General features: G+C 49.1%; 1 protein-coding gene across 1 annotated transcript in view; it reads right to left on the reverse strand.

The window, feature by feature from the left end:
• Window positions 1-12,361, reverse strand: part of LOC148473302 (uncharacterized) — a gene marked incomplete at its 5' end in the record, with an annotated part of 113,706 nt that overhangs the window by 41,141 nt on the left and 60,204 nt on the right. Inside the window, one exon of the mRNA XM_088459833.1 lies at window positions 7,580-7,883. Within this exon, the coding sequence (XP_088315959.1) occupies window positions 7,580-7,883 (304 nt within the window). The remainder of the gene's footprint in view (window positions 1-7,579; window positions 7,884-12,361) is intronic.

Here is a 12,361-nt window from a genome sequence, read left to right on the forward strand (position 1 = left end):
CATTGCTCTGTCGTTTGTGTCATCCAGGTGGCACGGTCTGCATTGCTCCAGCTGTCGTTTGTGTCATCTAGGCAGCACGGTCTGCATTGGTCCAGCTGTCATTTGTGTCATCCAGGCGGCAGGGTCTGCATTTGCTCCAGCTGTCGTTTGTGTCATCCAGGCAGCACCGTCTGCATTGCTCTAGCTGTCGTTTGTGTCATCCAGGCAGAATGGTCTGCATTTGCTCCAGCTGTCATTTGTGTCATCCAGGTGGCACGGTTTGCATTTGCTCCAGCTGCCGTTTGTGTCATCCAGATAGCACGGTCTGCATTTGCTCTAGCTGTCGTTTGTGTCATCCAGGCAGCATGGTCTGCATTTGCTCCAGCTGTCGTGTGTGTCATCCAGGCACCACGGTCTGCATTGCTCCAGCTGTCATTTGTATCATCCAGGCGGCACGGTCTGCATTGCTCCAGCTATCGTTTGTGTCATCCAGGTGGAACGGTCTCCATTTGCTCCAGCTGTCATTTGTGTCATCCAGGTGGCACGGTTTGCATTTGCTCCAGCTGCCGTTTGTGTAATCCAGATGGCACGGTCTGCATTTGCTCTAGCTGTCGTTTGTGTCATCCAGGCAGCACGGTCTGCATTGCTCCAGCTGTCATTTGTATCTTCCAGGCGGCACGGTCTGCATTGCTCCAGCTGTCGTTTGTGTCATCCAGGCGGCACGGTCTGCATTGCTCTAGCTGTCGTTTGTGTCATCCAGGTGGCACGGTCTGCATTGCTCCAGCTGTCATTTGTGTCATCCAGGCAGCACGGTCTGCATTGGTCCAGCTGTCATTTGTGTCATCCAGGCGGCAGTTTCTGCATTTGCTCCAGCTGTCGTTTGTGTCATCCAGGCGGCACCGTCTGCATTGCTCTAGCTGTCGTTTGTGTCACCCAGGCAGAAAGGTCTGCATTTGCTCCAGCTGTCGTTTGTGTCATCCAGGCGGCATGGTCTGTATTTGCTCCAGCTGTCATTTGTGTCATCCAGGTGGCACGGTTTGCATTTGCTCCAGCTGCCGTTTGTGTCATCCAGATGGCACGGTCTGTATTTGCTCTAGCTGTCGTTTGTGTCATCCAGGTGGCACGGTCTGCATTGCTCCAGCTGTCGATTGTGTCATCCAGGCGGCACGGTCTGCATTGATCCAGCTGTCATTTGTATCATCCAGGCAGCACGGTCTGCATTGCTCCAGCTGTCATTTGTATCATCCAGGCTACATGGTCTGCATTGATCCAGCTGTCATTTGTATCATCTAGGCGGCACGGTCTGCATTGCTCCAGCTGTCGTTTGTGTCATCCAGGCGGCACGGTCTGCATTTGCTCCAGCTGTCGTTTGTGTCATCCAGGCGGCACGGTCTGCATTGCTCCAGCTGTCATTTGTATCATCCAGGCGGCACGGTCTGCATTGCTCCAGCTGTCATTTGTATCATCCAGGCGGCACGGTCTGCATTGCTCCAGCTGTCGTTTGTGTCATCCAGGCGGCACGGTCTGCATTGCTCCAGCTGTCGTTTGTGTCATCCAGGCGGCACGGTCTGCATTTGCTCCAGCTGTCGTTTGTGTCATCCAGGCGGCACGGTCTGCATTTGCACTAGCTGTCGTTTGTGTCATCCTGGTGGCATGGTCTGCATTGCTCCAGCTGTCCTTTGTGTCATCCAGGCAGCACGGTCTGCATTGCTCCAGCTGTCCTTTGTGTCATCCAGGTGGCATAGTCTGCATTGCTCCAGCTGTCCTTTGTGTCATCCAGTCGGCAAGGTCTGCATTTGCTCCAGCTGTCCTTTGTGTCATCCAGACGGCACGGTCTGCATTTGCTCCAGCTGTCATTTGTGTCATCCAGGCGGCACGGTCTGCATTTGCTCCAGCTGTCATTTGTGTCATCCAGGCGGCACGGTCTGCATTTGCTCCAGCTGTCATTTGTGTCATCCAGGCGGCACGGTCTGCATTGCTCCAGCTGTCATTTGTGTCATCAAGGCGGCACGGTCTGCATTTGCTCTACTTGTCCTTTGTTTCATATAGGCGGCACGGTCTGCATTTGCTCCAGCTGTCATTTGTGTCATCCAGGCGGCACGGTCTGCATTGCTCCAGCTGTACTTTGTATCATCCAGGCGGCACGGTCTGCATTGCTTCAGCTGTCATTTGTATCATCCAGGCGGCACGGTCTGCATTGCTCCAGCTGTCGTTTGTGTCATCCAGGCGGCACGGTCTGCATTTTCTCCAGCTGTCGTTTGTGTCATCCCGGCGGCATGGTCTGCATTTGCTCCAGCTGTCATATGTGTCATCCAGGTGGCACGGTTTGCATTTGCTCCAGCTGTCATTTGTATCATCCAGGCGGCACAGATTGCATTGCTGTAGCTGTCGTTTGTGTCATCCAGGCGGCACGGTATGCATTTGCTCCAGCTGCCGTTTGTGTCATCCAGACGGAACGGTCTGCATTTGCTCTAGCTGTCGTTTGTGTCATCCAGGTGGCACGGTCTGCATTGCTCCAGCTGTCCTTTGTGTCATCCAGGCGGCACGGTCTGCATTGCTCCAGCTGTCATTTGTATCATCCAGGTGGCACGGTCTGCATTGCTCCAGCTGTCATTTGTATCAACCAGGCGGCACAGATTGCATTGCTGTAGCTGTCGTTTGTGTCATCCAGGCGGCACGGTCTGCATTTGCTCTAGCTGTCCTTTGTGTCATCCAGGTGGCACGGTCTGCATTGCTCCAGCTGTCGTTTGTGTCATCCAGGCCGCACGGTCTGCATTGCTCCAGCTGTCATTTGTATCATCCAGGTGGCACGGTCTGCATTGCTCCAGCTGTCATTTGTATCATCCAAGCGGCACGGTCTGCATTGCTCCAGCTGTCGTTTGTGTCATCCAGGCGGCACGGTCTGCATTTGCTACAGCTGTCATTTGTGTCATCCAGGCAGCACGGTCTGCATTTGCTCCAGCTGTCGTTTGTGTCATACAGGCTGCACGGTCTGCATTGCTCCAGCTGTCATTTGTATCATCCAGGCGACACGGTCTGCGCTGCTCCAGCTGTCATTTGTATCATCCAGGCGGCACGGTCTGCATTGCTCCAGCTGTCTTTTGTGTCATCCAGGTGGCAAGGTCTGCATTTGCTCCAGCTGTCGTTTGTGTCATCCAGGTTGCACGGTCTGCATTGCTCCAGCTGTGCTTTGTGTCATCCAGGCAGCACGGTCTGCATTGCTCCAGCTGTCATTTGTATCATCCTGGCGGCACGGTCTGCATTGCTCCAGCTGTCATTTGTATCATCCAGGCGGCACGGTCTGCATTGCTCCAGCTGTCGTTTGTGTCATCCAGGCGGCACGGTCTGCATTTGCTCCAGCTGTCGTTTGTGTCATCCAGGCCGCACGGTCTGCATTTGCTCTAGCTGTCGTTTGTGTCATCCAGGTGGTATGGTCTGCATTGCTCCAGCTGTCGATTGTGTCATCCAGGCAGTATGGTCTGCATTGCTCCAGCTGTCCTCTGTGTCATCCAGGCGGCACGGTCGGCATTGCTCCTGCTGTCATTTGTGTCATCCAGGCGGCATGGTCAGCATTGCTCCAGCTGTCCTTTGTGTCATCCAGGCGGCATGGTCTGCATTTGCTCCAGCTGTCCATTGTGTCATCCAGGCGGCACGGTCTGCATTGCTCCAGCTGTCCTTTGTGTCATCCAGATGGCATGGTCTGCATTTGCTCCAGCTGTCCTTTGTGTCATCAAGGCGGCACGGTCTGCATTTGCTCCAACTGTCGTTTGTGTCATCCAAGCGGCATGGTCTGCATTTGCTCCAGCTGTCATTTGTGTCTTCCAGGCGGCACGGTTTGCATTTGCTCCAGCTGTCATTTGTATAATCCAGGCGGCACGGTCTGCATTGCTCCAGCTGTCATTTGTATCATCCAGACGGCACGGTCTGCATTGCTCCAGCTGTCATTTGTATCATCCAGGCGTCACGGTCTGCATTGCTCCAGCTGTCATTTGTATCATCCAGGCGGCACGGTCTGCATTGCTCCAGCTGTCATTTGAATCATCCAGGCGGCACGGTCTGCATTGCTCCAGCTGTCATTTGTATCATCCAGGCAGCACGGTCTGCATTGCTCCAGCTGTCATTTGTATCATCCAGGCGGCAGGGTCTGCATTGCTCCAGCTGTCATTTGTATCATCCAGGCGGCACGGTCTGCATTGCTCCAGCTGTCGTTTGTGTCATCCAGGCGGCACGGTCTGCATTTGCTCCAGCTGTCCTTTGTGTCATCCAGGCGGCACGGTCTGCATTTGCTCCAGCTGTCGTTTGTGTCATCCTGGCGGCAGGGTCTGCATTTGCTCCAGCTGTCATTTGTGTCTTCCAGGCGGCACGGTTTGCATTTGCTCCAGCTGTCATTTGTTTTATCCAGGCGGCATGGTCTGCATTGCTCCAGCTGTCATTTGTATCATCCAGGCGGCATGGTCTGCATTGCACCAGCTGTCATTTGTATCATCCAGGCGGCACGGTCTGCATTGCTCCAGCTGTCATTTGTATCATCCAGGCGGCACGGTCTGCATTGCTCCAGCTGTCATTTGTGTCATCCAGGAGGCACGGTCTGCATTGCTCCAGCTGTCATTTGTATCATCCAGGCGGCATGGTCTGCATTGCTCCAGCTGTCATTTGTATCATCCAGGCAGCACGGTCTGCATTGCTCCAGCGGTCGTTTGTGTCATCCAGGCGGCACGGTCTGCATTGCTCCAGCTGTCGTTTGTGTCATCCAGGCGGCACGGTCGGCATTTGCTCCAGCTGTCGTTTGTGTCATCCAGGCGGCACGGTCTGCATTTGCTCTAGCGGTCGTTTGTGTCATCCTGGTGGCATTGTCTGCATTTGCTCCAGCTGTCCTTTGGGTCATCCAGACGGCACGGTCTGCATTTGCTCCAGCTGTCATTTGTGTCATCCAGGCGGCACGGTCTGCATTGCTCCAGCTGTCATTTGAATCATCCAGGCGGCACGGTCTGCATTGCTCCAGCTGTCATTTGTATCATCCAGGCAGCACGGTCTGCATTGCTCCAGCTGTCATTTGTATCATCCAGGCGGCAGGGTCTGCATTGCTCCAGCTGTCATTTGTATCATCCAGGCGGCACGGTCTGCATTGCTCCAGCTGTCGTTTGTGTCATCCAGGCGGCACGGTCTGCATTTGCTCCAGCTGTCCTTTGTGTCATCCAGGCGGCACGGTCTGCATTTGCTCCAGCTGTCGTTTGTGTCATCCTGGCGGCAGGGTCTGCATTTGCTCCAGCTGTCATTTGTGTCTTCCAGGCGGCACGGTTTGCATTTGCTCCAGCTGTCATTTGTTTTATCCAGGCGGCATGGTCTGCATTGCTCCAGCTGTCATTTGTATCATCCAGGCGGCATGGTCTGCATTGCACCAGCTGTCATTTGTATCATCCAGGCGGCACGGTCTGCATTGCTCCAGCTATCATTTGTATCATCCAGGCGGCACGGTCTGCATTGCTCCAGCTGTCATTTGTGTCATCCAGGCGGCACGGTCTGCATTGCTCCAGCTGTCATTTGTATCATCCAGGCGGCATGGTCTGCATTGCTCCAGCTGTCATTTGTATCATCCAGGCAGCACGGTCTGCATTGCTCCAGCTGTCGTTTGTGTCATCCAGGCGGCACGGTCTGCTTTGCTCCAGCTGTCGTTTGTGTCATCCAGGCGGCACGGTCGGCATTTGCTCCAGCTGTCGTTTGTGTCATCCAGGCGGCACGGTCTGCATTTGCTCTAGCGGTCGTTTGTGTCATCCTGGTGGCATGGTCTGCATTGCTCCAGCTGTCGTTTGTGTCATCCAGGCGGCATGGTCTACATTGCTCCAGCTGTCCTTTGTGTCATCCAGGCGGCACGGTCTGCATTGCTCCAGCTGTCCTTTGTGTCATCCAGGCGGCATGGTCTGCATTGCTCTAGCTGTCCTTTGTGTCATCCAGGCGGCATGGTCTGCATTTGCTCCAGCTGTCCTTTGGGTCATCCAGACGGCACGGTCTGCATTTGCTCCAGCTGTCATTTGTGTCATCCAGGCAGCACGGTCTGCATTTGCTCCAGCTGTCATTTGTGTCATCCAGGTGGCATGGTCTGCATTTGCTCCAGCTGTCCTTTGGGTCATCCAGACGGCACGGTCTGCATTTGCTCCAGCTGTCATTTGTGTCATCCAGGCGGCACGGTCTGCATTTGCTCCAGCTGTCATTTGTGTCATCAAGGCGGCACGGTCTGCATTTGCTCTACTTGTCCTTTGTTTCATATAGGCGGCACGGTCTGCATTTGCTCCAGCTGTCATTTGTGTCATCCAGGCGGCACGGGCTGCATTTGCTCCAGCTGTCATTTGTGTCATCAAGGCGGCACGGTCTGCATTTGCTTTACTTGTCCTTTGTTTCATATAGGCGGCATGGTCTGCATTTTCTCCAGCTGTTGTTTGTGTGATCCAGGTGGCACAGCCCGCACTCACCTTTCTGAGGGCCTTATTCAGACCCGCTCACGAGCGCATAGCGCTCACAAGCGGGTCGATGGCCGTGCAGTGTGCACATGCAGCGGGCGCACTGTGCATGTGCGAGCCCCGTTGCAAGTGAATTTTGAATTGCTGCGGGACTCACTGCAAGATGGGGCGGCTGTCGATTGTCATTTTATAGGCGTGTAGGGGGGGTGGCAGGACAAAAGGAGAAATGCCTGCTATTTATTGGCGGCCCTACTGACATCACCAGTGATGTCAGTAGTGTACTTCCTGCTCTATAAGAGCAGGAAGTAAAATCGGGCTTGCGGTGGATGCACCCTACCACAAGGGTCTTGTCGCAAGCCCGACGGTCGTGATAATCGCGACCATCACCTGGCCGCCTGCTAAAGTTGTGGGTGGTCACCCACAGCTTAGCAAGTGGCCTTGAGGCAGGTGTAAAAAAACACTGGCCCGCCCTGATTCAGAGTGTGCACTCACATATAGCGAGCGCCTCTGAATCAGGGCCTGAGTGCACAACCCAGCGTCTTGAGTCAACCTGGCAACACAGGCCGCACATCAGAGTACGCAACCCTGTGTACAACCATTGTTGTCATCTGGGCGGCACCTCAGCATCCTGTGTATGCACCCTCTGTACAACTGCTGGTGTCATCGCGGCGGCACTAAGCACACCTTAGCATCCTCTGTAAGCAACTCTGCATCCTACCGCGTGTGCCTTCCCAGCAACACTGTGCGCACCTCAGCATCCTCTTCGCAAGTAATTTTGCCCTGAAGGCAGCAAACAGCCTAGAGGCTGCTACCAGCCCAAAGACCACATCTTAACTCGTTTGCCTACAGGCTTCAACAGTCCTGGGGCTGCTACCAGCCCAAAGGCTGCACCACAACTTATGGGCCTTCAGGCCTCAACCAGCCCAGAGGCTGCGACCAGCCTAAAGGCCATATCACCACTCACTGGCCCACAGGACTCAACCAGCCCAGTGGATGCTACCAGCCCAAAGGCCGCACCACCACTATACAACATAATTTAGCCAAGATACTCTAGCCCTCAAGGCTGTGCAAGACATTTTCCCCAACTGTTTGCTCTGAGCCTTAACATTGTGACATCTATACTGTATATATATTTGTATCATCACCTTGGATTGTTGTTTCCATTATTTGCCAATGAGTTTCCAACAAGAATTTCTGCTCCGTTCAGTCGTTCTCCACAACAGTCACCTCTGTTGGTGATAGTTATGTGGTGAATCTTGTGGGGCCTCAGTAAGTCCACTCTCCACCAGGGGGAAAGCTTGTTATCAGAGTGAAAACATGATCCATGATAATAGTCTGCATCCTGGTTTCCATCTATTGCATTCCCAGCATAAGCCATATATCCCCATTTTGGGCTATTGTATAAGGTTGACTGTGTCGCACGGCCACTGAGAGCTACATTCTGATATTCTGTGACAAGTCCTGAAAGGAGTAAGTAGATAGAAGTTTGGTATTAGAGAGTATCTTTGATAAACAATAAAAAAACAATACAAGATTATTATAATGTGCAACCTAATGAACAGTAATCATGATGGCAAAGGACTTGGTGCAATTTGTAAGTTTGATGTCTTTATGTAAAGCAGGGTATTGGGGTACTAAAGTAACATTAATGGAAAAACATAATTTAAAGGGACAAATAAAATATATAGTATGTAGTTAGATTTGGACTACCCAGTGCACAAGACTTTCTTACATAGCCACAGAGGCTTCCAGAATTCACCCCGGGGAAATGGATGCTTGATTTTAGATCTAGAAACCTATCTAAGTGCCAGTATACAGCCCAGGGTTACCACCACCTGAATCTGGCACAATGACTCCCTAGATAATTGCTCCTCCCATCAGCCTCCCTCCCACCCAGCTTACGGTACCATTTCTTACCCACTCCCTTGGTCTTCAGATGACGTTGTTTCCTTCCTAATCTTTTACTTATCAACAAAATTTGAAGCGTCACTCAAACTTTAAGAAACGGGGATTCTCCCAGTGCTGTCACATATTTTCTTCTCCACCCCTCACACCCTCTCCTGCAGACCCCACTGAGAAGTTGTTCTGTAATAAACTGAGTGCATTCACCCTTCAACTGCCACCCACAGAGAGCTCAAACAACTGTGATCTTCCCTCAACTCCTCTTTACACTAAAGTACCCATAGGACATACACTCGGCAGAGAGGCAAAGACCGTATGGACAATATGCAGACATTTAGGCCACATATTTATTGGAGACGCTACTTTATATCAAATTATGTTTCCTCATTAATCATTTTCTGAACATTGTTTTTTAAGTAATAAGCACCTAAGAAGTTCTGCCAGCTCTTCTTTATATGATATTTGCATTATCTCATTGCTAGAGCGCTGCCATCAGGCCAACATGTAATAACCTTTTCTTAACATTATATTCAGTAAATGTGTATTAAAAATAACTGTTGGTTAAAACATAAAGTAAGTAACACAGTAATAGCTGGAAACACACTGTATATTATTGTGATAAACTATTCTGCGCTGTTTATAAGAAACTTTCTAGGAAAGACCTTGTGCTAATAGTTTGTCTTAGCAAAGGTCCAGGAGATGAGCCTCACTAATGAGGAGTGCAATCACTATAATCATCCGTATCCATCACTGGCTGTAGAGGATATACTGTACACTATGTTCTTTCACTTTTCTCCCATCTCCTGAGTATTGGAACCACAATACTGAACACCCAGATGTAAAGAGGCCACTCAGTAGCTGAGCAACTACAATAGGACAACAGTGCTCAGATTGTCTATAGCCCACATTTGTCATTATTATGGTGAGTGTTATATTCCATCATACACCTGCTGTGTAACATTATACAATGTGATCTGCTTTTCTCTTCTTTCCATTTTATAACCACATTGTTGATAGGAAGTTATATTACTTACAGTGTACACACCAATGACAGATAAACAGAATCAGTATAATTTACCGCCGGACACATGCCCGGTGGTTGGAATCACGACAGCAGCATCCCGGCAGAAATCCCGATCATCGAAGGTAAGTATCTACTAACCTATTTCTTCCCCCGAACCCTAACCCTCCCTTAGAGGTGCCTAACCCTAAACTTCCCCCCAGTGCCTAAACATAACCACCAACTCTTCCTCACCGCCTAAACCTAATTCCCCCCTGGGATGCCTAACCCTAACCCTCCCTCCCCCTAGCCTAACCCTAATCTCCCGGGGGTTGTCTAACCCTAAATCCCCCCCCGGAGCCCTAAACCTTACCCTCCCCCACCCACCGCGGCTATCCACGCTCGGCGCTCGGCGTCCCTTCAATCAGGATTTCCACGCCTGTCATTAGACACTTGCCGGGAAGCTGGCTGTCGGTATAAGGTCCGCCGGCTTCCCGACTTCATACCAGATAAACACCAGGACACACTATCCATAAATGTGTAAATAAATTGGTCACCGGCACAAAATGTAAAGAAGTCTGAGCTACAAGTCTGTTTCCTTCATTTAATATGGACCACGATGTCAGATCTCCCACCAAGGGCAATTTAAATCAGCTCTGCCCATTGAGTATTATACAGTTTCTTTGTCATTAGTATTAAACAATTCATCGGTTATCTGAGATTTACTCTTTGATAACGGCATTCTTAATTAATAGAACTATAACCTTAAATGTAAAATAAGTTTAATATAAATGATGGGAGACAGTATTTTGAGTCTAAAGACCCAAAACCAAGTTGAACGAGAAAAAGTTACAATTATTATTTCTCTGCTGTCAAACTTTGGCCTGAGCTTCCCTAGTACTATAGAGTCCCCATACTATAGTACTATAGAGTCCCCATATTATAATACTATAGAGTCCCCATATTATAATACTATAGAGTCCCCATACTATGGTACTATAGAGTCCACTTACTATAGTACTATAGAGTCCACTTAATATAGTACTATACAGTCCCCATATTATAGTACTATACAGTCCACTTACTATAGTACTATAGAGTCCACTTACTATAGTACTATAGAGTCCCCATATTATAGTACTATAGAGTCCACTTACTATAGTACTATAGAGTCCACTTAATATTGTACTATAGAGACCCCATATTATAATACTATAGAGTCCCCATACTGTAGTACTATAGAGTCCCCATAATAAAGTATTACAAAGACCCCATACTATAGCACTATATAGTCCCCATATTATAGTACTTTACAGTCTCAATACTATAGTAATATACAGTCCCCATACTATAGTACTATACAGTCCCCATACTATAGTACTATACAGTCCCCATACTATAGCATTATACAGTCCCCATACTATAGTAATATACAGTCAACAAACTATAGTACTATACAGTCCCCATACCATAGTACTATAGAGTCCCCATATTATAGTACTATACATACCACATACTATAGTACTATACAGTCCCCATACTATAGTACTATACAGTCCCCATACTATAGTATTATACAGTCCCCATACTATAGTACTATACAGTCCCCATACTATAGTACTATAGAGAACCAATATTATAGTACTATACAGTCCCCATACTATAGTACTATACAGTCCCCATACTATAGTACTATACAGTCCCCATACTATAGTACTATACAGAACCAATACTATAGTACTATACAGTCCCCATACTATAGTACTATACAGTCCTCATACTATAGTACTATTCAGTCCCCATACTAAAGCACAATACTGTACCCATACTACAGTGCTATACAGTCCCCATACTATAGTGCTATACAGTCCCCATACTATAGTAATATAAAGTTCCCATACTATAGTAATATAAAGTTCCCATACTATAGTACTATACAGTCCCCATATTATAGTACTACACAGTCCCAATATTATAGTACTATATAATCCCCATACTATAGTACTACACAGTCCCCATATTATAGTACTATATAGTCCCCATACTATAGTACTACACAGTCCCCATATTTTAGTACTACACAGTCCCCATACTATAGTACTACACATTCCCCATATTATAGAACTATATAGTCCCCATACTATAGTACTACACCGTCTCCATATTATAGTACTATAAAGTCCCCATACTATAGTACTACACAGTCCCCATATTATAGTACTATACAGTCCCCGTACTATAGTACTACACAGTCCCCATATTATAGTACTATATAGTCCCCATGCTATAGTACTACACAGTCCCCATATTATAGTACTATACAGTCCCCGTACTATAGTACTACACAGTCCCCATATTATAGTACTATACAGTCCCCGTACTATATTACTACACAGTCCCCATATTATATTACTATATAGTCCCCATGCTATAGAATGGAGATGAGGAAATTATGAAATTCATCAAGTCCTGACAAAGCATTTTTTTTGGAACTTAACAGTAATACTATATGCCACCCTGAGATGGCGTACAGCGCCCGATATAGCAGATGGATCTGAAAAGCTCCCTCCCTGCTGTGTCCTCTTACCTTCCTGATGCAGCCTCCAGGTTTTCCGAGCGCACCTTCAGTGAGTCAGGGTGGGAGAGGACACAGCAGCGCGGTGGGGGAGTGGCAGTGCGGGGCTGCACTGTCTCAGTGGGAGTCACAGACTCCCTCGTGGTGGCTGGAGCTCTGCGGCGGTGGATGGCAGGGGGGTTGGGGGACACCATCAGCAGGGTTGACCAGGGGGTGAGCCGGAATGAGCGAGGGAAGGATCGGGCCGGTGAGTGGGGGCTGAACTCCACCGGCCTCTCCCCTGCAGCTTCAGCCTTTAAGATGAACATGCGCAGCTTTAAGACAGGCTGCGAAGAGACAGTGAAGCAGGGAAAATGTCCCTTTATTCTGAAAAGCTGTCTCCGCAAAAAGGAGCAGATTTTCAGAAGTGATAATTAAGTATAGGAGGCATGATCAATTCCTCCAATACAG

This window comes from Taudactylus pleione, unplaced genomic scaffold (genome assembly GCF_031769625.1).
Source record: "Taudactylus pleione unplaced genomic scaffold, aTauple2 ptg000937l, whole genome shotgun sequence".
Lineage (NCBI taxonomy): Eukaryota > Metazoa > Chordata > Amphibia > Anura > Myobatrachidae > Taudactylus > Taudactylus pleione.